This window comes from Peromyscus eremicus, chromosome 15 (assembly GCF_949786415.1).
Source record: "Peromyscus eremicus chromosome 15, PerEre_H2_v1, whole genome shotgun sequence".
Taxonomy (NCBI): Eukaryota; Metazoa; Chordata; class Mammalia; order Rodentia; family Cricetidae; genus Peromyscus; species Peromyscus eremicus.
The window spans coordinates 5,835,773-5,861,970 of record NC_081431.1 but is presented as its reverse complement, the minus strand read 5'-3'; the positions used below and the strand labels follow the sequence as shown (position 1 = coordinate 5,861,970).

Here is a 26,198-nt window from a genome sequence, read left to right as displayed (position 1 = left end):
GATAATCACCTATCTAATGAGATCACAGATGTGAAAGACAGAACACTTGAAGCATTCCGACAAGGGTAATGGGGCATTGTTATTAGTATTTCTTCCCCAAATGTAACAGTTGCAAGATCATCAGAGGTGAATCCTGAGTTGACTTACTATTTTTATAACTTACAAATTATTCTTACTCAAAAAAAAAAAAAAATCAAATCAAGTCTGGGCCTTGATAAGGAACCTCGGGAAACAGTGCATGATAAACTGACAACACCTCCACGGGAAACAGGTTTTAGAAGGTTTACAAGGGGATGGGGGAATGGGAGAAAGGTAGGTATCACAAAGGGGAGAGGTTATTGTCATGTCTGCATGCCTGTTAGCCTCTGTGGCTAAGTCCATAACTGCAGACATTTAAGAAAATAGCAAGCCCAATGAAAAAATTAGGGTGTCTTTCTCCACTTTGGCATTAGCTTTGTAAATATTTGTTCCTAACGAAGGAATGTTCAGCCAATCCTGGGACCCAGCAGGCTTATAATGCTATGGCTGCGACCAACCCAAGAATTTTAAGAGGCCAGAATTTAGAAAATAAACATCTGAAAATGGATGCACAGGCTGCCATCCATCAGCAATTAGTTTTCCATGAGGCTACAGCCACTTAAGTCTTGATTGGGTAGCTCATTAGCAACAATGAGTTAAGCATACAAGGATATATTCTCCTAGGCATCTCTTGTGTCCTCACATGATTTGCAAAATTGGGCACTACTCTGGAAAAGCACGGCAATCTCCGTAAGCACAGCCAGCACTTAGCTTAGCAAGCAATCCCACCCAGAGCAGCTTTGGTTTAGGAGCAGCAGGGGAAGCATCATTTCCTAGGGCCAGACAAAACAAACTGCAGTTAGTGTGTGGCATTTCATAATCCATCCATGAGCACAGCTTAATATGTCCCCTGCTGGGTGAAGGCTGTCTATGTGGGTGTGGGGTGGATGCAGAGGACGTGCTTTCTCCCTTCTACATTTTCATTCTTGCCCACCAGACTACACTCCTTAGAGGACCTAATACAGTACAGGTCCCTATCCCTAGAAAGGTTCCCAAGCAAGTGTTTCTTCATCCTGCCTGTCAAAGATGGTATTTTACCACCAAACCCCAGTGCAACAGAGGCTGGCACTTGAAGCGGGGTGAGCAGCTTATCTACCCCCACCCCCATCACTTTGATACTAAATGTTAACTTTACCCTTGATTGGACCATTAAATCACATTTCCAGCACTGATATTTCTAATTGCAAGAAGTATATTAGTTTACTAAACACAGTCAAGGAAAATTTCAGGACAACTGTCACATCATTTCAGCATCCAAAACCTATAAGCATGTTGAACTTGTTTGTGATTACTTATAATTAGATACAGAAAAACACCAGATAATTAAACTGGCAAGATTCTTAAATATGAGAACTCTCAAATGCACTGTCTTTGGTCATGACCCTTCTGTGCCTGACATTATATCACAAACAATTCTAACATAAAAAGTTATTAACATTTGTGAAGCAAAAACAACAAACAGGTGGACTTCTATGATTTACTGGACACTTACAGGTGGGGCACTGGGCCACATACTTTCTATGCAATATTGGACTTAATCGCGAATACAGTCTTAAAAGGGAAGTATATTATTTGCATCTGTATGCAGACTAGAAAGGGATCCCAAGGTAACATAAGAGATGGGTAGATAGCCTAACAGTGGACATCAGGATTGCTCCGACTACAGCCATCAGCACTGTAATCCCCAAGCTACATCAGCACTCTTAATGACAAGTCACTTCTCTGGTCTTTGAACCACAGTTCAAAGTACAAGAGCCAGAAAAGCCTTTTCAATTCCTGCTGTTATCTCCAAAAGAAGACTCACAGGCAAGCATAAACACAAATTAAGATGAATGACACATATATATGTAGGCCCTGTGCTGAGCATGTTCCACACATGACTTCATTTGAACATGGTAGGCGCATGATGCAGTACGACCTGAAATCAGAGATAGTACCACAACCCAGACCCCATGGGGATAAAATCAGTCTTCAGAAACATCTGTAAGACAATGTCCAGTCTATTAAAATGCCCCAGCAAGTCACGTTAAAAGGTGTTTAGACTCTGAAGCAGATGATAGTTCTACAAAATGTTTCCACAGGCAGCCAGTCGAGTCGCAGGAGAGTTCCTGGCTAAAAGGGGAGCTCACAGAGGGAAGAGCTTCATGCCAGTCTGCCTGTGGAAATGTTAGCAGAAGCATCTGTTGGTTGGTCCCCACTGGCCAAAAGGCAAACATTTGTTTTGCTGCAATAAACACGCACTGGAAATGTTTGCAGATGAACCCATCACAGGATCTGACTGAATGGCTTCCACTTGGGGAGCCGGTGTTGAATGCCCCCACCCCATCTCCAGCAGTGCTCCCCCTTTGTTGCTGGCTGCTTTAATAACTTCCTCTTTGCCATGACAGGTGTTCTCATTTGTAGTGAAATGCCACGGGGGCAAACGCATTTAGACTTTATCACCTAGATAATGAACAAAACTATATTTCTTTCATCGTTAGCAGGCTAAAAAGTGATGACAAAACAGTTCAATAGTGGGAAAACATTTTTCCCTGTAGTATCTGAGAAGACACCTCTACTGATCTTCTCTTGTTCTCTGTTCAATTTCTGGCTCTATTCAAATCACTGCAGTCTATCAGCTGTTCCTAAATGCTTCTTAATTAAGGCCTTTAAAACAATCTCCAGGCCACCAAGGAAGTTCAGAAGCCAAACTGACATGGGTAGGAATAAGATCCTCAGAACACTCCCACAGCCAAGATACTCCCTCATCCACTGCCTGGCAGAACAGGGATCTACAAGCAACACGGACCAGGCTGCACAGTGGATCCTAAGATCAATGGTCACTTCTAAAGAGTAATACCAATCATAATTACATGATTCTGTTTATTTATTTATTTTGATAGTGCCAGAGACTGAACTAAGGTCATTTTTTATGTCTACGATTTTTCCATGGGTTTTTTAACACTGTGACTCTAAATTAACCCTTCAAAAGGGATTCAGATCCCAGCACTGTGGAGACAAGGCAGGCTCCAAACTAGCCTGGGACACACAGCCAGAGTGTACTCCAAACAACAAAGAGCAAGTGGGCATGCCAGCACAGGCCGGTAATGCCAGCAACTTGAGAGGAAGGGGCAGTGGGATCAAGAATTGAAGGCTTAACTTAGCTACTTGGGTTTTAGGCCATCCTAGGCAACACAGTGAGACTCCACCTCAAAAAGAAATGAATGAAGAAGCAAAAGGGAGAAGGTAGAGCTGTAACAAACAATAATCTACATTGACAGTTTCATTTATTCCTTTTAAATCTGAACAATTCCTTTGTTCTATAATTCCACCTCTCAAGTGGTCTAAAATAATCTTTAAATCAGTGGTTCTCAATCTTCCTAATGTTGTGACCCTTTAACACAGGTCCTCTTGTTGTGGTGACCCCCGACCATAAAATTATTTCCTTGCTACTTCATAACTGTAATTTTGCTACTGTTATGAGTCATAATGTAAATATCTGATATGCAAGGTATCTGAAGAAAGGGTTGTTTGACCCTAAAGGGGTCACAACCCACAGGTTAAGAACCACTGCTTTGAAATGTGATTTTTTTTTATAGGGGCTGGAGAGATGGCTCAGAGGTTTTTTTTGTTTGTTTGTTTTTTTGAGACAGGATTTCTCTGTGTAGCTTTGCGCCTTTCTTGGAACTCACTCTGTAGCCCAGGCTGGCCTCGAACTCACAGAGATCCATCTGGCTCTGCCTCCGAAGTGCTGGGATTAAAGGCGTGCGCCACCACCGCCCAACTGGCTCAGAGGTTTGAAGAGCAGTGGCTGTTGCTCTTTCAGAGGACATAAAGGCTCACAACTGTCTTTAACTCCAGTTCTAGGATATCAGACACCGTCTCTCTTCTTGCCTCTGTGAACACCAGGCATACATGTGGTGCACAGACATAAACACATATAACCATACAATAAAAATTTTTAAATTTGTTTATAGCTGGGCAGTGGTGGTGCATGCCTTTAATCCCAGCACTTGGGATGCAAAGGCAGGCAGATCTCTGAATTCAAGGCCAGCCTGGTCTACAGAGTGAGTTCTAGGACAGCCAGGATTACACAGAGAAACCTGTCTCTAAATAAATAAATAAATAAATAAATAAATAAATAAATAAATAAATAAATAAAAAAACTTGATTATATATTCTTAATTCCTCATGCTAAATGCATGAGTAAGCATTTCAAAGTAAAAAGAGAAAATAAGGACATATTCTACATATATAAAACACTTTTACATTAGCATCCTGAAAAGAAGAGAATATGCATGGTACTAATAAACTACTGACAAAGGTCAGGGTCCATTTTTCCGCACCAGGAGATGACTCAGTGTACGGAGGTGCTTGCTGCCAAGCCTGCTATCATGAGTTTGATCCTCGGAAGCCACATAAAGGTGGAAAGAAAGAACAAATGCCTGCAAGTTTTACTCTGACCTCCATGAGCAGGATGTGACACACATGCCCATATGTGCACTTGCACACACACACACACACACACACACACACACACACACACAATTTTTTTTTAATTCTTCAGACATTTTTTATTGTCATACTTCATCCTGTGTGGGGTTTGTTCCTTCACCCTCCTGCTCACATACCTCACTGCTTCTCCTCAGCTCATTCTCTGTGATCTGACTCTCCAGAAGGGCTTGTTCTGTTCTGTTGAACTTTTGCCTAAATTCTTCTAAACTCCTTTCTAACTGCTGCTTCACTGATGTGACCTACAAGAGAGAAAAAACAATGAAGTTCTGTATTTATGTTCTCTGCAAATAATCAACCACTCTTAAAGAATAACAAAAACAAAAGGCTGAGATAAAAGAGAAAGAGAAAGACAGACTGGGAGAACATGGGTCATCATTCCCTGGTATGTGCAAAATGGCTCCAGAAGATCCAAGGACATCAAAACCCTCACTCTATAGAATGCTTTGAGGTTTGCCTATAACCTACCTACACACAGATTCCTGTGTGTAGGTAGGTTATAGGCATCATCTCTATATTACCCATAGGTGCTATGTAAGTAGTTACTTTATTATTTAGGAATTATGTTTTCAGATCATGAGCCTAACTACACAGTACACAAGTGAGCCAGAAAATGTTCAAATGTTCATACTACAGAGAGAGATTAAATACACTAACAAAACAGAGTATTGAGAGACTGAGATTGGAGACAGATGCAGCAACCAGGATGCTCAGTGCAGTAGAGGCACACGCCTCCCAGGCCATGAGCAAATAGCAACCTGGGAGTTGAACTACAATCAAGGCCTGAGGTTGCCCCCACTTAGTGTATCCAGCCAGAGCCAGGGGGCCACATGGCTAAATGGAAGCAAGTGAGAGGAGGACAGAAGATGAGCACCACAGGGAAATCAGGAAGCCACCTGGGTCTGCCACCCAAGCACAGTCTGGTCTAGTGATGGGGCAGCAAGTGACCACACGGTTTTGAGCAGAGGAGCTATGGGATCTGACTTACGTGATGGAAGCTTCACTCTGACTACTGACTGAAAACAGACTGTTAAGAAACAACCACAGACAGGGGTTTAGGGGGCAGACAAGAGGCTGGCATGGTAACTGGTATCAGGATGTGGCACTGGACATGGTTAAAGCAGTTGTATTCAACAGTGTGTGAACACAGACAGAAAAGTCAAATTTATTCTTAACTAGTAGGAAGGGCACATGGGAAAGTTTCTGGGGGTAGATGACAAAACTAGACGCTGACAGGTAATAGTGACAAGACCACATGCTATAAAATATGTAAGAGCTAGAGGGTGGAAATGACCAGGGTGAAACATGTCTTCAGTCGCGAATACACAGCAGCTATGGTTGCGTGCACAAGACCTGCACGAGATCAAGTCAGTGGATACTCCAGCATGGACTGCAGAGAAGTTAGCTACCTCCCAGCCCTAACTGAAGAGCCATGGACAACTGATGGCTACTGGGAGAGGGACAGTCAGTTTTCTTTAAGGGTGTGGCCCCTGGTAGGTCAACCATGCTCCTTTGGATGGCCCCATACCCATGATACACAGACTCAGAGGTTATAAAAAACAAAACAGAGGATATGAAGTTGGGAGCATAGATCTGGAAAGCATTAAGAGGAGAAATAAGGTAAAAATGATCAAGATATATTGTATGCATTTTTAAATTTTTCAAACAAAAAATTAAATTAAAAAATATACTATCATTCACATGGAAATATATTCATACACTTTATAAAATACAAATATACACCAAGACGTGTGCACAAAAGTGGATTCAGCAGTTTTGATGGACTAGCCTGAAGTGTTGGCCTGAGCACTGTGAAGATTGGAATTCTATCTAGGGGGATGGAAAGGACGAGAGGAGGTGCTCATCTAGAAGACAATAGCTGAAGTTCAATGATCACCTCATTATTGTTATCCACACAGAGAGAGTGCCAAGTACAGCGACAAGCCTGTGGTTCAGAAGACACCTCCAGGCTGGAGACATAACACAAGACCCATCATAATGCAGGGGGTATGCAAAGCCAGAAACCTGGGTAGGCCACTCTTAGAGTCTTAAATAAGCCAGCTGGTAACTATCCAAGCTGTAACTATCTGGGGGAAGAAACTACTTAGGAAAGCCGTCCTCTCCCCCCCCCCTATTGTTATGTACTCCATAAAGACCAGAATATCAGAGATTTCCACTTATATCCAGATCTGAAAACCCAACCCATTTCACCATTTCCTGAGAAAACTCAGCCATAAAGGTTGTTTTCCACTTTGAAAGAGAATGAAGGACATTTAACAAGAGACACAGACTTAGACTGATTCCCAAAAAGTCAATCCCAAGGACTTTGGAAAGAAACAGGAGTTTCAGAGACTGGGGAGAGCAAAGGGAAGGGAAGGATGACTCTCAGGTCTAATCTAGTGTGGCACTGCTAAGTACACACAACAATTATGTTCTGCACAAACGCCGAGACAAGGGACTTGGAAAGTTGTTACTATAAAGAATGACAAATGTTTAAGAAGATAATACGTTTAACCTGAAATATTACATTTTTCAAAAAGTATGTATCAAAATCACATTTTTTTTCTGCTTTTAACTATCAATTAAAACAAAATCTAGGTCAACTGAAGTAGAGAAGGAACATGCATGTGGGACTGTGAGAACTAAGTTCGGGGCCCTACCTTCTCCTGTTCCACCTGGAGGACATTGAGCGCATGCTTGGCTTGCTGTAACTCCTGGGTAAGTCTGGTTTTCATCTGAGTATACTCTTGGTCCAGAGCTTGGAAAGATCGATGCTGTCGGGACAGCTCCTGAAAAGTAAAACATCGGATCAAAGAGCCATTAACAGAGGAGATTCTACGAGCAGGCACAAGCATCCTAACAGGCAATGCTATATGAAAGTGAAAGACAACAGGGAGTCACACTAACCATCTACTGAATGCCAAAGACAATCACCCTGAACACTGGCCCTGATAATCAAAAACAGGTCTCAGAGGAAAAGATCAAAGAGTCACCAGTTGACCCCATGGAAGCCAGTCAATTTCCACCTCATCTCCTATCTCAGTCATCTCACTTTGGAGAATGGAGGGCAGGAAAGACTAGCTGAGCTGCAACCAACACAACTTAGCACAGAAACACACCAAAAATTTAGGCATAAGAGCTGGGAAGATGGCTCAATGGATAAAATGCTTGCCATCCAAGTATGAGCACCAAAGTATGGATCCCAGGAACCCCAGAAAAGTCAGGCAAGTGTGCAGCCACCTTTAATGTCAGCACTCATGAGGCAGAGAAAAAGGATCCCCAGGGCAAGCTGTTTAGCTATAGTAGTAATCAGCCAGTTCTGGGTTCAACTGAGAAACCCTGACTCCAAAAATAAAGGAGTGCTGTGAAATATCTTTCTGTATGCTATGAACATGTATTGCTCTGATTGGTTGATAAATAAAGGTGCATTGGCCTATGGCAAGGCAGCTTAGAGGCAGGCAGGATATCCAAGCAGACAGAGAGAAGAAAGAAGAGGAGGGAGAGACACCAGCAGTCGCCGAAGGAGAAGCAAGATGCCAGCAGACCAGTAATGCCATAGCCACATGGCAAAACATAAATTAATAGAAATAGGTTAATTTAAGATGAAAGAGCTAGCTAGCAAGAAGCCCGCCATAGGCCATACAGTTTGTAAATACTATTAAGCCTCTGAGTGATTATTTTATAAGCAGCTGTGGGACCGTGGGGCAAGGCGGATCAGAGAAACCTTCCGGCTACAGTGGAGAGCAACTGAAGACATCCTGCGTCAACATAAAGCCTCTTCACTCATGCCCATATATGTGCATGTACTTCTGCACTCATGTACCCACATACATATAGACCACATGCTTAAAAATAAAACAAAAGAGGGCATTAGAGCTGAGCATGGTGACACACACACCCCTAATCCAGAATTCAGGCAGTAGAAGCAAAAGGATCAGAAGTTCAAGGAGCCTGGGCTAATGAGCTCATATTCAAAAGGGGGAGAAAAAGAAAAGAAAATGAGGGCTTAACTAATCAGTCATATACACTTACAATGGTCTTCATTTGAAAAAAACAGCCATAAATGCTGCTAGTTGACTGACAACCAGGGGAACATCTGTTATCACTTATGCTCAGAGTGAAGCACCTGAACAACCCACACTGGCAAAACACCTGCCAGCCCATCTTTGGTTCCCTGACTGCCTCAAATACCTTCTTAGGTAATGAACCAGCTCCCAACCTTAAAAGACAACTGACAACACAGCAAATCCTCTCACTGTGGATCAAGAGCTTAAGACGCTCCTTCTCTACTCAGTATCAAACCTCAAGCCCATAAAGAAAATGAACTCAGAGAGTGTCCTTGTTAATCAAACAGTTAACTACAGGAAAAGCACAAAACTTCAGTGGGAGGAAAACGCAGTGGCGTTGTGCTCACAAAGCATGCCTGCTCCACAATGTCCTCAGTCATAATGAACAGTTCTTCCTTCCAAACTACAGTCAACAGGTCCTTCTCAGAAAAAGCCCTCCATGAACCCATCCCCTTACCTCCTGAAGCTCCTTTTCCTTCTCCTTAATCTTCTGCTCCAGAGAACATCTGGCACTCTCTGCATTCTGTCGATGACAACTCAACTCCTCAGTCAAACTTTTCAGCTTCTGTTCCAAGGCAGTACACTGGTAACCGATAAAAATGTTCCATAAAACAAGTTACTCAAAGAAGCCAAATTTTGTGTTTTAAGAAATTTTAGTCCAGGTCAGTATGATGATCCATATCTTGAAATCCAGCACTGAGGAGTCAGAGGCAAGCAGATCTCTGAGTTTGAGGGCAGTATGGTCTACATAGTTAGGTCCAGGCTAGCTAGGGTTACACAGTAAGGTACTGTTACAAAAACCCAAAAAACTATAACAAAAAACTGTAGTCCCTAAAGTCTATTTTGTGTTTACCATTGTTTTGATTTTTTAATTTCATTTAAAAAGTCAGGTTTACATTCATTACCTAAATCCTAAGGTTGCTATGATTCTATCAGCAAATATGAAATTTATACTAAGGAACTAGCTAGCACAAGGATGGTAGGCATCAGTACACTTTTAAAATATTTCACGTGTGCCCTGGGAAAGGGAGACAGTGTTCTCAGAACGCACCCCACCACTGCATGCCAAGCACACATCAAAAGACAGCAAGAGGCCTGAGAACTCAGCAGGTCAAAGCACTTGCCACACAAGGCTGACAGTCTGACTTTAATTCCCAGAACCCACATGAAGAGTTGAATGTGATGGTTTGAATCTGTCAGCCCAGGAATCCCATGGCAAGATGGGTTTGGAGACAGGAGGGGCGTCCAGAAATTCTTGGTCCAACTAGGCTAATGACTTACTCCTGAAAGTTATCCTCTGACCTCCTTCATAAAGAAAGTCAGTAAGTAAACAAGCAGTGATGCTGACATAGTGATTTATGAGCTATGAAATAGTTAGAGCAAGCTCCTTACCCTCCTATGAAAATATCCTGCAAGCACATTAGAGACAGAGAAATAGTTTTGAGTCAGGGTCTAAGTAAGTAGCCCAGGCTGGCCTGAAACTTACAACATTGACCAAAGTGGTCTCAAACTCAGGATCTGCCATCCTATAACTTTCTGATGCTGGGTTAAAAGCAGGTACCACCATGCCCAGCCCATAATGAATTTTTGTGAGAAATGTTAAATATTAAACTACTTCTTTACATAATACTTCCATTATACCATTACATTTCTAGAGGTTCACAGAATCCCAGAAAACCATAGCCTGTTTTTAAATTATGCTCTCAGAAACAATAAAAAGAATATGCTGTTGCTTTCTTACATATATATATATATATAGTTATCTGATAATTTAAAAAATGTTAATTACATGAAAACTTGGGGTATTTTCCTAAAGTTAAATTTAAACAAAATTGTTTTAGTCCTTCAAGTGGTGAGATTCACTGCATATCTTGAAGCTATTCCTTTAGTTCAAATCCTTAATGCTGTGGAATAATCCTTCCATACACTGTAAATATGTATTAGTCTCATCGGTTGATAAAAAGCTGACAGGCTGGTAGCCAGACCAGAAATATAGGTGGGACAGCCAGACACAGAGGACTCTGGGAGGAGGAAGAGTGGAGTCAGGGAGAAGACAGCAGGCTGCCGAACAAGCAGAACATATAGAAAATGAGGTTAACAAGCCATTAGCCACATGGCGAAGCAAAGATAAGAAATATGGATTAATTTAAGTGTAGAGTTAGCTAGAACAAACCTGAGCTATTAGCCAAGCATTTATAAGCCTCTGTGCCGGTTATTTGGGAGCAGGCAGTCGGGACAGGAAAACTCCGCCTACATCTTAAAATGACTGACCCCCAAAAAAACAACACTTAAGGAGTAATAAGAAAGCTTTGTGGGGGCTGGAAAGATGGCTTAACAGAGATGGCTGCTCTTCCAGAGAACTGGAGTTCAATTCCCAGTACCCACACAGCAGCTCACAACTGTCTGTAACTCCAGTTCCAGGACATATATGTCCTCACACAGAGATATATGCAATGTACATAAAAATAAATAAATCATTGGGGGAAAAAAGCTTTATATTAATAGGGAAGAGTTCTCCATTCTGTGAGGTGCCTCAATTTAATAAATTTCACTAATATTTTTCTCTGAAATTTTTTCAATACATATGTGTTACTTTGTGTGCATATACTGTGTGCATGTGTATGAAGGTAAACATTTGCAGGTGCACATGGAGACCAGAGGTCAACATCAGTGTCTTCCTCAATGGTTCTCAGTTTTTCAGGCAGAATCTGTCAATGATACTGGAAGGTTTCACCAATTCAGCTGGACGGCCTAGACAGCCATCACCAGGGATCCTTCTGTCTCTGCACTGTCCCCTCTCCCCCACCACACCCCAGTGCTAGGATTATAGCACGTGCAACCATAACCAGCTATGTTTTAATTATTGTGTGTGTGTGTGTGTGTGTGTGTGTGTGTGTGTGTGTGTGTGTGTGTGTATATATATATATATGCTGGGGGGATACAACACATGCATACAGGTCAGAGAACAACGTTTTGGAGTCAGTTCTCTCCTCCAACCATGGGTTCTGGGGATTGAACTCAAATTGTTAGGTTTCTGCAACAACTATGTGTACCTGCTGAGTCAGTTCACAGATCCTATCTGCATCTGTATTATGTATGCATGTAATTTAAGTATGAGTGTTGAGGACAGACGGAACTCCAGTGCTCAAGCTTGTGTGAGCACTTTACTGACTTAAGCCATCTGTTCAGCCACCCATAGTCTAATTTAACACTACTGAGTATTGTATTAGAAACCTGAGAATTCAGAAGAAAACAGTATGCAATATTTACTGGAATATAAAATGTCGATTATTAACTAACCAAAGATGAACAGCAACAAACTGGTCAATGGTGACTAAATGATTTTAGAAATACCATAACTAAGAAGATAGCCTGAGCTGTACACAGTAGCACACACCTGTGCTCAGCATTCAGAAGGCTGAAACAGGAAAACCATCAGTTTGAAGTCAATCTGAGCTACACAGTGAAACACTTTCTAAACAACACGAACTGCTTGCTTCACATGTGTGTGCTCTCTGTATGCAGATGAATACCCAGCTCTTTACTTGGGTGCTGGGAATCCACTCAGGTCCACAGCAAGCACTTCATCAACTGATCTATTTCTTCAGTCTCAGAAAACATTACATTCTTAAGCCAATGCATCAAATTCACCCACTGCCTCAGACATTAAGATAACTTCCTTCCAATGCTATAATTATTGTCTTTAAGTTTTTAAATTCCCAAGGAATACTACTACATGATTTTCAACAATAAATATAAATTTAACAAATAGTGATTGAGAACCCACTGTGTCCTCCACTGCTGTAGGCTATGGAAAAACAACTAAGATCATAGCCCCTAAGACTGGCATTTTGACGGCTGACCATGTCAAACAGAACAAAAACAAAAACCAAGCACCAAAGTAAATGAACCCTTGGCGCCCTCTACTGGCACTCCTTCACAGTGCAGCGCATTCCTAAGGGACAGCAACCCTTTCCTTATAGACAGACCTTGAAGGTATTTACACCTCATTCAAAAATATTCTGAATACCACTGTGGTTCCAATGATGCACAATCCATGTGTAAGTAACTGCCCACTAGATGTCATGTATGCTCTGTAATACTCTAAAGCAGTGGTTCTCAACCTTCCTAATGCTGCAACCCTTTAACCCTTTAATTCAATTCTTTATGTTGTGATGACCCCAACCATAAAATTATTTTGTTGCTACTTCATAACTGTAATTGTGCTACTGTTATGAATTATAAATATATGATATACAAGATACCTGATATGTGACCCTTGTGAAAGGGTAGTTCATCACCCAGGGGTATGACCCATGAGTTGAGAACCAATGCTCTAAAGTGCACAGAGCTCAAGTTATGACCCTGAACACTCCATCAGCTTTTTCAATTGTAAAGCATGGGTGCTGGTTCCAGGTTAGCTGCTGTGAGCCCTAAACTCCTTCCAGCCTCCAACTGTAGTTTGTAAACAGCTGGAAAAAGAACCAAACAACGTTCAGTCACGTCAGAGCACAAGAGTATATTAGCTCCATTGGATTTAATAAGCAATTCTAATGGCATACATCATAATGTGATGTCAGCACAACATTCAACAAAGTCATATTAGGCACAAGAAGAAAAAGGAGAAGTGAATTTTCAGTTAGGTAATTTGAAACTAACTTGGGTAGAAAAGAGAATCCAAAAGACACTGAACTACATCTGAACCTTAAGGACCTGGAGGAACCGTAATAAGATGAAAGACAGAGTCAGATTCTCAGCACCCTCCAAGTCAAAACCTCTAACAACAGTCTGACTAGAGACCTCACCAAATATGACAGGTAGAACAAAAGAACTGTTCTCATCAAAAACAAGACAAATATTCATTCTTATTACACAGGAAGTCCCGGCTAGACAGAGATTCAACTCAAAATTAGCTAAGTTGAATACAAACTCAATAATAAGCTGTGATAACAGCAATTAATATTATAAATTCACCTTGACCCAGGTATTATTGCAAACCTTTTACAAAAATCCCCTCAATCTTTACAAAACCTTAGCACAATGGTATTATTGTAAATAATAATACTTCAAAAAATAAAAAAGAGAACAGCAACAAATACAGCTTCTGAACATTACTTTGAAATAAATTATGAGTGGAAAGGAGGAAGCAGACTAATGAGAGAGTTCAAGAGAGTCTGTAAACATAAACAATACTGGGGAGAAAACAAAACAAAATGAGCAAACAAACCTCAACCCAGAAATATCCTTCAGGAATGAAGAGGGATCAAAATATCTTTAAATAAAGGGAAAGTAGGACCTTGTGAACAGCGCACATACTCTAACAATGGAACAGGAAGCGCTTTAAGTGGAAAGGTAAAGATAAAAAATGGAACCCTGGAAGAATTTAGAAAGAAAGAAAATACAAGAAAGCATTAATATCTGACATTTTTAAATGTCTGACAATTGTCATAAAAAAATGTAATACAGCCAATATAGTTCTAAGTGTAGGTTAAAAAGACATTTAAGACTACTATAAATGGGAAAGGATAAAAACAAGGGAGGCAAATGTGTCATATTAAAGCTGGCAAAATGAACAAACAGCCTATGAATCCTCTAAAATGTCTATGTAATCCATTGAATGGTAAGAAACACAGTAATCAAAAACAGAAACAGCAAAATGAATCACAGGCTTAAGTCATGGCAAAAAGTTACATGAAATGAGCTAATTCACCAATTAAACACTAGACTAAAAAAAATTACCTAATTCTATGCAAAACATATTTCAAAGAAGATAACATAGCTAGAATGAAAATAGAAATAAGGAAATTTGACCACTCAGATAAAAACATCAACTACTGTAATTCTCTCAGTAGGAAACATATAATTGTTAATTATTAAAGGAGTTGAGCCGGGCGGTGGTGGCGCACGCCTTTAATCCCAGCACTCAGGAGGCAGAGCCAGGCGGATCTCTGTGAGTTCGAGGCCAGCCTGGTCTACAGAGTGAGTTGAAGTAGCCTCCAGGACAAGCTCCAAAGCTACACAGAGAAACCCTGTCTCCAAAAACCAAAAAAAAAAAAAAAAAAAAAAAAAAAAACACCTCAATTAGAGGAGTTGAATTTAAAATATTAAAATTCCCATGAAAGAAATCTCTAGGCCTGGTTGATTTCACTGGGGAATTATACTCAATCCATTAAGATAAACTTATCAATGGCATTTTCTTCGAGAAAACTGAACAGAACAGTTCCCAGTTCATTTTATGAATCTGAGATTACCCTGATAACAAGTATCATACAAAGATGGAAGAAAAAAAGAAAATGCCAAACAATAATTATCTCTCATGAAAATAAGACACCCAAATCCTTAACAAGTTATTGGCAAAAAAAAAAAAAAAAAAAAAAAAAAATCACATCTAAGTAAAAAATTACATGCCATAATCATGTGGGACGTTTTCTAAAGACATACGGCTCATTCGAATATCTGAAACCCAATCAGTATAATCTGCCACATTAATACGTTACTACCTCATATAACTAAATTTGAACCTTCAACTATCTTAAAACAAAATTTTAATTAGGGAAGAAAAAGGAACCTGCTCATGGAAAGCAGAGAGACCCAGGTCTACTGCTGCAATTTTCAACTATAAACTCAGAAATGCTATTTATCAAAGGAAAAAATCCTTTGTTTTCAGGGTTCTCTGTAATTTTAATAGCCAAATGAAAGAACCATAAGCCCAGAATATAAATAATGACACTACAAGGGCCCTGAGGAAGAGGCCTGAGGTGGTTTTGTGTTCACCAAAATATTGTGCACCCTAATAAACTTATCTGGGGTCAGAGACAGAACAGCCACAATACTAAACATAGAGGATAGGCAATGGTGACACACGCCTTTAATCCCAGAAAGCGAGCCTTTAATCCCAGGGATTGATGGTAGAAAGGAAAGATATATAAGGCATGAAGACCAGAAACATTTAGCTGGTTAAGCTTCTAGCAGCAGTTCAGCTGAGTGCCACTGGGATGAGGACACAGAAGCTTCCAGTCTGAGGAAACAAAATCAGCTGAGAAGTTGGCCAGGTGAGGTAGCTGTGGCCTGTCCTGTCTCTCTGATCATCCAGCGTTGACCCCAGTACCTGGCTCCAGGTTTGTTTTTTATTAATAAAAGACTCTTTAAGATTCCTGCTACAGAGGCCAGAGAGTAAATGGCAGAAAACACATGGCCTGGGGGGAAAGTGGGTTATACAAGTACAATAACAATATAATCCAAACACTAGGCCCAGAGAGATTGGGTCCAGAAAGCACCAAATCCGTCATGGTTGGTTCTGAAAGGTAATTCATTTCTCTCCATGTTACCACACAGTAGTGTAGTTTCTTAAAAACTATCAAATGTACTACTATTTTCTGAATTTATTCACTGCCTCCACAGGGTAATAATTTTTGCCGCTCTACATATCCCCAGAACTAGAATAATGCTGAACATACAGCAGCACTCAATAACTAACTTAGTGAATGAGGACAAATGACAGAAAAAAGAGGAAGACCAGAGAGAGGTAGGGTGGAGCTAAGGGAACAAGTCCTCAATAGCCCTAAGAAAAGTCTTTGGCAGCATGCCTCTACCGAGTCCAGGGCAGATCATCTAAATCCCACCCGGTGTCCTGAAACTATCTGACAGCCTCAGTATTCCTCCTAGTCCCTGTGACATTACTGGTCACTGTGACTTGCTCAACGTCACTCAGCTGGAAAGGCACTAGTGAGACAGTCCCACTACCTACCCAACCGCAGACAGCCCACTAGTTCATCTGCATCAGGAGCATGTGCTTTCAAGACCTTCACGAACAGTTACTGTATACATTTAGGTATAGAAGATGGCGATTGCTCAACCATTCATGGAAAGTCAAGTACCTTGGTTGCTGCCTGGTCATACTGTGCTGTGGTTCTCACCAGTTCATCCCTGGTTTTATTCAAAACTTTCTCTTTTTCAATTAATTCCACTTTTGTTTTCTCCAGCTGTAGCTGTAACTCTTGAAATTTATTCACTTGGCCTTTCATTTCCTTTTCTTGCCCTTGCAGGCGTAGTTCCAACTCATTCATCTTGTTTTTTAGGTCTGAAAGCACAAAAGAAAATAAAATTCCGATTTATATATACAAAGACATACATATACTTATACAAAATGTTCACAACTTTTTATTTTACCTACTCTGAAATCTTTGGTGAGATAACTCTAACATTAAATACAGAAACTATGTTAACTGGATTTAACTTCAGCAGTTGGCATCTCCATTGACATGTATATTTAAGTATTCTATATAAAAAGCAGTGAAATACATTTTCTTATGTCTCCACAGAGGAGCAAAGAAGGGATGCTTTGCAAGCAGCACCTTATGGTGATGTAGTAGTTACCACAAGTAAGGCCCTGTGTAAAGGTATCACTTGACTTTAGACAGTGAAAATTAATATTTGCTTTATGCCATATCAATGCAAATTCGTGCTAGGCAGTGATATGCTCACCTTCCTACGGTGCCTAGGAGCTTGGCCGCCACTGAAGATCAAGACATGTAAACCTCTTACATTGCCAGAATTAACAATGATATCCTTCCCTTTTCCTACACATGCAGTACTGGTTCCAATGGCATTGGCAGTGTGACAGCTCTCACCAGCAAACACTGAAGATGATTCTCAATACATCACAGCACTGGAAATTATCAGAATCCGCAGAGTAGATTCCAAAACACCACCTGGTATGCTTGGCATCAGCTGCAGTGTGGTACAGCAGCCAAGGTTACAGGTTTGCCTCCATATGGACATCGTGGCAGCACAAGGCAGAGCTACTCTACAGATACATGCCACACCTCTCCAAGGCTGCTCAGACCACAGGCTCATTCTAAGGTCTCAACAGAGACAGGTGAGAATCGTGAGGAGTACAAACTTGTAACCAACCTACTCACTCTGCTTTTGGGAAAATAAGTTAATGCCTCTCAAACTACTTTTAAAGGCTCACAGTGCCATGTTTTCAATACAAATACAAGTTCATTCCAAAACTGTCATGTCTTTTGTTATTACCGAAATGGCAAGTTTCACAACATAAGCCTGAGAAGTGAACTACCAATGTGTTCAACAAAATATACAATGCACACTGCAGACTGAAATGATAGAGGAAAACCTCCATGTAAACTTAATTTATGTCAGAAAGTTACCTTGATTCTGGGCCTTGACTTGCTCCCAAAGCTGAGAACCACTGGGATTGTCACCAAAGTCGCTGCTGCAGCCTCTCTTCCCTGTCTGCAGACTTGATCTGTTAGGAGTCACTTCTTCTTCCCCCAAAGAGTGAGAGGCAGAGACATCTCTCCTAAGTGGGGTTTTCAGAGAACTAGATGAAAGGCGACTCGGGGTCTTTTCCTGTTGCCAAGAAAATACTGATGAGGAAGCCTGATGTCTTGCAATGTCCCGGTGATTCATGGTGGCTTGGGGAAGAGGCTGGTTCACTTTCTGTAAAAATAGAAACTCTTCAGAGCCCATTAAAAGTCTCAATTTTCTTTTTAATTTATTCACCCCTCGCCACCCCCCACCCCACCCCCAGTGTTAGGGATCAAAACCAGGGCCCTGAGCATGATCTGAAAGCATATTACTGCTGACCTACATCCCCTGGAAATCTCAATATTCAGGGCTATTTCTTTTCAGACAGAACATGTAGTCACAATCCCACGATGATGATGCTTGCACAGCATGCTAATATTGAATGTTAACCAGGTGTAGGACATCATAAGTTAAATGCCAAGACTTAGTAGTGCAATGTCCTGATAGTCAGACTTCTCAGCACTGAAGGAGAGCAAGAACGACCATCTGGTCGGGCGGTGGTGGCGCACGCCTTTAATCCCAGCACTCGGGAGGCAGAGCCAGGCGGATCTCTGTGAGTTCGAGGCCAGCCTGGTCTCCAAAGCGAGTTCCAGGAAAGGCGCAAAGCTACACAGAGAAACCCTGTCTCGAAAAACCAAAAAAAAAAAAAAGAACGACCATCTGAGGTACCATCAATCCATAAGGGCTAAATCTTGGTTCTACTCTCCATTTTAAATTCCAAAATTGGCCTTCCTTTGCCCAGGTACCTTTACACTAACTATCAACCTATAGAACTGTCACTGATCTCACATTTCATTATCTGGTAATGTACTCCAGAAACATCATGTGGCTATTTATAATCAACACTAGCATGTAGCCTGTGGAGAGATGCTGTGTTAGTTCTATAGCAAGCATTCTTCTGACTACTGGAGAGGTTCAATGGTCATAGGAATTCACATGCCTTATAGGGCACAACAGGTACCAAATGATGAAGCACATGTCCTTAGGACAAGTTAGAGAATTTTTATTTATCTTGGTAAGCAGTGCCTTTGGTGCAACAATCCTGGTGACCTCAAAACAAGGTTTAAGGATGTGTAAAGAAATAAGCCTTTCGATCCTCAAATAGTTACCTACTTATAAACTCTGCCTTAAGCTGTTTGAATTGTGATGTCTCACCAAATTTGTTTGGCAGTGATGTACAAATGATACAAAACTAGGTTGTATTGGGGGGCTTTTGTTGTTGTTACTGTTTTAGAAAATGACATGACGAGCACAGCAGTGGTGAAGGAGTCTTCCAGATCAGGTTTGGAGGGTGGTCTCTAAAGTAGCACAGGTTTTAAATCCGCGTTTCCACCCACTTCTCCACTTAGTGACCCATATCAAAATGGAGTTTATACCTAGGCTGCAGCGAGGTGGTAGTATGCCCTGTATACATGAAGCCCTAGATTCTATATACAACACAACATAATCCAAGTTTAGTGGCACACACCTGTGATCCCTAATCCTCTGCAAATAAGGCAGGAGGTTCGAACTCCAAGGCAATCCTCCACAGCTATATGGTAAGTTTGAGGCCAGTCTAAGACAGGAGACTATCTCAAAACACAAAACAAACAAAACCTACTGGCAACTACCTATAAGAAATAGGACACTGTGTTGCCAACATTCTCCTCTGAAATGAGAATTTTACCAATAACGACCCTCAAAACTCACAGTTCTTATAGTTAACTGCATTCCACCACTAAGTATCAGGACAAAAGAATAATTCTGAAGTACTTCTCTCTCCAAATCAGGTCCTTATCTCAGGGTTAATAAGGAGATAAAATAGATTTGGTGTCCCCATGAACATTTACCAATTATGGACAAAACTAACCTCACCTGAAGTCCTTAGTTTTTGTTTTAAGACAAGGTCTTAACCATGTAGGTCAGGATGGCTTGAACTCAAGATTCTTCTGCCTCAGTCTCCTCAGTGCTGAGATCACAAGCATGTTCCGTTTTAATTTTATTTATTTGTGTAATAGGGGAGTGAGTACAGTAACATGCATACTGCAGCACCTGCATGCAGGTCAAAGGATAACTTTCAGAGTCAGTTTTCTCCTTCCCCCGTGGGGTTCCATGGATCAAATTCAGATAGTCAGGTTTGCACAGCAATTGCTTTACCTGCTGAGCCATCTTGTGCAGCTCCACCACCACCACCCCCCTTTTTTTTTTTTTTTTTTTTTTTTTTTGCTTCTTGAGACAAGGTTTCTCTGTGTAGCTTTGGTGCCTGTCCTAGATCTTGCTCTGTAGACCATGCTGGCCTCGAACTCACAGAGATCCACATGCCTCTGCCTCCTGAGTGCTGGGATTAAAGGCGTGTGCCACCACCGCCCAGCAAAAATATTTATTTTTATTTTCTGTGCATTTGTGTTTTATCTGCATGTATGTCTGTATGAGGGTGTTGAATCCCCTGGTGTTGGAGTTACAGACAGTTGTGAGCTGCCATGTGAGTGCTGGGACTGAACCTGGGTCCTTTGGAAGAGCAGCCAATGCTCTTAAACACTGGAGCCATCTCTCCAGCCGTTTGTGGCCCTATTTTTAAAAAAACAAAAATAATCATCACCAATGAACCCTGAAATTTTTCTCAATGTAAGAGAAATATGCCAGCCCTAGATAAGGTAGGTCAGTCTTATGCTTCAGCAAAGAATTTCTTCTGCAGGGACCATAATGAACTTACTTTAGCATGCAAAGCTTTAACTTCTGCCTCTAATTTTTTCCGTTCTTCAACTTCTTTATTATATTTTTCTTTTAGATCTTCATATGTGGAACCTTAAACACAGACAGTCAAATGAGATTTTATGTCAACCAATCATTTTATAAATAAATTAACAGATCAGCAATGATTGCACTAAGTCTTGAAATAAGTACCTTAATCTTTAATAGAAAGAAGACTGGAGCAACATGTCAAAATACTGATCAAATTACTCAAACATGAAACTGAGGTGTCTCCCATATTCTGAAACTTTTAAAACATACTGCAGAAGGGTAAGACGTAAGGGTTAATGCTCACCTCTAATGGCTCAACATAATTCAACGAAGACGCAAACAAATATCCATTTGGGGATGACATTTTTAAAAGACCAAAATTAAAAGCTGCATTCAAATGTGGACTAATTCATTGCTCTTGCAGAATTTAAAACTGAGAGTTGTTTATACCAAATAAAAATCTTTACCGATATAACAATGACTTGGTGTGAGTGGAGTTGTAAAAAGGTTTTGTGGTGTACTGCACAGATTCAAAGAAACATCTATAGACTGTGCGGCTTGGTGGCTTCCTTCAAGTTCAGATTTATACCTGTTAAAAAAGAACCCAAGAGACCAACAAGACAGATTACAACAAAGGCTACAGAGTGCAAATGCTATACATTCCCAGAGAACAAAAAGAGCATATGAAACTTTGCTTCTAAGAATCCTTTTATCCAGTAGACATCTAGTGAGCCCTAATCTTTAAGCCAGATGTAAAATGCAGTACCCTGTCTTCAAAATATAATGAGGACCTATTACAATAAGCACTACAGCAGCAAAGAAGTGTAGGGGACTAGGGATATAGTCCAAGCAAATCTTATGTTCCATCTAAGCCAAAGAAAGACACAAAGAGCTCAGAACTTCAAAAGGCCAAGTTGAGTGATATTCTTAAAACATAGGTTCTAATTATGAAAAGAGAGACATTACTTATGAAAATCATTTCAAAACAAGAGATTTGGGGTGGGCAGGACAGCTCAGCAGGTAAAGACAGACAATCCAAGTTTCATTCCTGAGATCCATAAGTGGAAGGGGAGAATTGACTCCCAAAAGTTGTCCAATGACTTCCATATGTGTGCATGAACACACAAATGTAATAAATGTAGAGACCTGAATTACAGATATCATATGGCATTTTAAAAAGAGATGTATAAATTAACATATCTAGAAAGGATTATGACTAGAAATGCTACGCATCCATGTTAGGGGCAATTTGCTCCACCTAGACAGAAATTATAGGCAGGCAAGTGATGATCTCTGGCAACTTTAGTTTGCCAGAGTCCATAGCAAAAGCAAGGGGTGGCAAACGATACCCTCGAGTGTTTGTCTTCCTGTATATTGGGATCCTTAGCCCTGCAAACTTTAACAACTCTTGTGTGAGCCTAGAAATTACAATTCCTCAGCCTTTGGTCAAGCTCTCAGCTGGGGGTCTGAGACCCTTGGCACTGAAGTCCACAAGAATACTACTCAGACAGTTACCGCTTAAGTTCCAGTTCCAGTTTTTCTATTTGTTTTCTGCATGAGCTCAGTTGACCTTCTTGAAAATTCAGTTGGGACTCCTTAACTTGAAGTTCATGAGAAATCTTCTGCTTTGTTCTCTCCAAAGTTTCACATATTTCCACCAGTCTTTGATTTTCCCTTTTCAGGTCTGCACCCTCTGTTTTTCCATCTTCAACCTAACAGATTATTGACAAGAAAATAGTTCTGTTGTTTGTGTCCTTACCAAGTATTATGTGTAAGTCTAACTCTAAAACTAACTTTCTGAGACACAATAGTAATAAACCCCACCCTGGGGTGGCAGAGGGGATGCTTCATGAACATAGAAATTTTAAATGACCAAATTGTTGAGCATATAAATAGGAAAGTTCTATAAAGTTACATACTATATTATCTTTTAACATGCTTTGAAGAATTTGAAAAAAAAAAAAAGGCTAAAGCAGTGGCTCAGTGGATAAAGAGCAACTTGCTGCTCTTGCAAAGGACCTGGGTTCAGCTCCTAACACTCATATCACATGGCTCAGAATTGTCTAGAACTCCAGTTCTATGGGATCCAGTACCCTTTTCTGAGCCCTCAGGTACTACATCCATATGGTGTACTTACAATCAGGCACACACAACACATACATATACATATTTTAATAATGTATATGTAATACACATAATAAAATAAATACAAATGTATATATATTTTTTAAAGAGAATTTTAAAATAAACTTTATAACTTTTCCTAAACAGTTCACTTTCAAGTTTTGCCAAGGAAGCCAGTTATTTTAAGAAATGAAAAAAGACCTTTCCATAAGCAAAAATACATTAGAAGCCATGATTGTGCTACCACACAATTGGCTAACAGACTTTGTTTTCGTTTTTAAAGAAGTCTTATGTCTTTATTTAATACCTCTGAAGAAATGATGCTGGAAATCCCAAAGTAAAAAGCTCCCTGTCAGAGAGCACCCTCCACCTAAACTGTAAAATACCTTAACAGTCCAGAGCTGAAGCCAGACAGTTGTCCTTACTGCACAAGGCAAAAAAGCCCCTTCCCAAAAAGGAGTTAAAATGAAATTAAGCCCTAAATATCATCAGGTGGGCAGCAATAAAGCCACAGATAAAGAAAACCAGAGGCAACTTAAAATGTCTCAAGGAGAGACGATCATCACCTGGAGATGACAAGTTCCCTCTTCTACAAGAAAGCAAATTATCCAAAAGGAAGCCGACTGCTTCAAAAAGCAGTGATACCTTCTGCTTCTGCTTCTGCAGCGCGGCTTCTAGAGAGTCAAGCTGAAACTGCCTCTGCTGCTTTTCCTTCTTCAGTTTGTCCAGCTGTCCTTCAAGCTCTTGAATTTTCTGAAGAGCTCTTGTAGGGAGCCCTTCCTTCCATTCTTCCAATGCCCAGCTCATTTTGTTTTATTTTTCAAGCATTTGTAAGTAAACTGAAAAGAATAAAGTCAGTAAAGGAAACTCTGAGATTATATAGCAAAATTATTTGTTTTCCTCTTCATTTATTATTTTTTCAGGTTTTTTGTTGTTTTGTTTTGTTTTTTGAAACAGGGTTTCTCTGTGTAATAGCCCTGGCAGTCCTGGAACTTGTAGACCAGGCTGGCCTAGAACTCACAGCAATCCCTCTGCCTCTGCCTACCAAGTGCTGGGATTAAAGGTATGGCCACCACTGCCTGGCTATTTTTTCAGGTTTAAGCTCTCATATAGCTACTTGCGTTATATAAAACAAATGCTTTACTGTAACGTTTCCAGGTGAAACAGATCCTACCTACATGAGAAAAGCATGACATTATTTTACAAATGTTCTTTTCCTTCTTCTTATCATTATCACTCACACTTTGCATCCCCAGGGAGGCCTTTTCTGAGATACTTAACCAGGGAATAGTTTCCACTCAGTTTCTCACAAGATACCCAGCTCTTTCCAAGCTGGTATTTGTTAACTTAATACATGTATCAGCCAAGACTGGATGCCAGGTTACTACCAGGACCATTCCAAAGGTGGTAAAGGCACACTCCAGATGAAAAGGAAAGAATACAGTGACTCAAAGCACATTTAAGCCCTACCACTTTCACTTAAATAATGCACAGCCTTGAGCAAATCATTCAATTTCTCTTAGTGTCCTGGTTTCCTCATTTATAAAAAGTTGGCAACTTCCACAAGCCTCAAAATGGCATCTCCTAGTACATTTTATGTACATGTTAACTATTATGTCAGTTCCCCCAAATATACTTCAGCCTATGAAACAAAAGGAAACCGCCTTCTGAGCTACTTCTGAGTATGTACAGAGACAGTATCTAACTGTAAATATTTTGAAAAAATATTTTCCAAAGTTAAAGAGAAACAAAGATCCTGACATGTTATATATCAAGGCTTGAAAACTGTTTTTGCTGCCAGCTTCATTATTTTTCTCCCAGATCTCTGAAGACATCTGTAACTCCACAACCAATTTCTCACAAAAAAATTCTGAAAGGAATACGGCCTCTCAACGAACAAAGGGCAATTGACCCTGCTCTGAGAGATGGCTTGTTCATTCAAGAGTGAGAGTAGAATACACCAAAAATCACACACTAACTTGTCTTAACAATTCAGCCAGCCACCAAAATCATTACATCAAGATGCCACAGCCATATCTGGGGGTGATGATGCAAGCCTTTAACCCCAACAATTGGGAGACAGAGACAGAGAGGGATGGAGGGAGAGAGGAGGGAGGGAGGGAGGGGGAGAGGGAGAGAGGGAGAGAGAGAGAGAGAGAGAGAGAGAGAGAGAGAGAGAGAGAGAGAGAGAGAGAGAGAGAGAGAGAGAAATAAAAGATGCCACTGCCAACAAGACAAAAAGAACAATCCAGAGATGAGAAACAAGCAAGGGAAACCAGCAGGCTGCTTTTCTAATTCAATAAACAAACAGCTACATAGATTTGTCTGTAGTCACACACTTACACATTTTCTATGTGATCGCCTAATTGTCATTAGGTGTTGACAAACTAAGAAATCAGTTGTCGGCCATCTAAGTTGGATCTCTGGAGCCAAAGAAGGAAAACCAATCAATGGAAAAGGTAAGACTAAAGGGGCAGGGTCTGAGAGGAAGACGAAACTCTGAGGCGAACGGTCTAAAGGAGCGGTTCTCGGGGACTGCCCATCAGATATTAACATTGCGGTTAATAACAGCAGAACTAGTTTTGAGTAGCAACGAAATAATTTTATGGTTGGGGAGGGGGGGGTCACCACATCCTGAGGTACTGTGTCAAAGGGTCTCCGTACTAAGAAGGCTGAGGACCACTGCTCTCACAGGACTTCCACCGACTCTGTCTCAGAAGATGCGGAGGGCCCTGAGGAGGCTCGTCATTTCTGGCTGCTGAGCACACACCGCCCGGCCCGGCACCCAGGTGACCCTTAGTCAAGAGAGAAAGAAGCTTCTAGAAGCCATGAGGGTAGGCGCGGTGCGGACTGGGGGCTCCAGGGCGGCGGCGCGGCCGCGCGTCGGGGCGACGCGGGCCCGGGAGGACGCTGCTCACCTGCGCTCCTCCTAGAATCCGGCTCCAGAGTCGGTCAGCCCGGGGCTCCTCACCGCCGAAGTCCTCCCGCGGCGCGCCGCTCCTCGCCGTCCAGCACGGCGTCGTTCAAACTGCCCGCGGCCGCTGCCCCTCTTCCCCCCCCCTCGCCCGCTTCCGGTCCCGCCCAGCTCACCTCCACTCCTATTGGCCATCGGGAGACGCTCCCAACCAATCGGCCCCCGCGCGCTCGGGAAACCGTCTCTGATTGGCTCTTTTGGACGGCTGTTTAAAAACAAGCCGTGGTCGCCGCGGAGCCTGCGCAGACGAGCGATGCGCTCGCGTTGCCTAGAGACGGGCGCCGCGTGCTCTGAGCTGCTGGCCCGGGCCAGCTGGAACCGGGTTTAGAGCGACCGGGAGCGGCTAGGCGGGTTGAGGAGGAGGGTGAGGCCTGCGGCGCAGGGTGGCCGCTCACGTGTTACCTGTAGGACCA

At 41.4% G+C, this 26,198-nt stretch overlaps 1 protein-coding gene across 1 annotated transcript in view; it reads right to left on the bottom strand.

Annotated features, from left to right (window-relative positions):
- Cenpf (centromere protein F) overlaps positions 1-25,860 on the bottom strand; it is a 48,052-nt gene extending 22,192 nt beyond the window's left edge. The window contains exons 1-10 of the mRNA XM_059281224.1: positions 25,730-25,860; positions 23,457-23,650; positions 22,203-22,399; positions 21,155-21,276; positions 20,659-20,750; positions 17,807-18,098; positions 16,514-16,716; positions 9,094-9,219; positions 7,230-7,358; positions 4,689-4,811 (exon numbers count right to left, since the gene is read on the bottom strand). Of these exons, the coding sequence (XP_059137207.1) occupies positions 4,689-4,811; positions 7,230-7,358; positions 9,094-9,219; positions 16,514-16,716; positions 17,807-18,098; positions 20,659-20,750; positions 21,155-21,276; positions 22,203-22,399; positions 23,457-23,618 (1,446 nt within the window). The 5' untranslated portion in view covers positions 23,619-23,650; positions 25,730-25,860. The remainder of the gene's footprint in view (positions 1-4,688; positions 4,812-7,229; positions 7,359-9,093; positions 9,220-16,513; positions 16,717-17,806; positions 18,099-20,658; positions 20,751-21,154; positions 21,277-22,202; positions 22,400-23,456; positions 23,651-25,729) is intronic.
- Between the last annotated feature and the right edge of the window lie 338 nt (positions 25,861-26,198).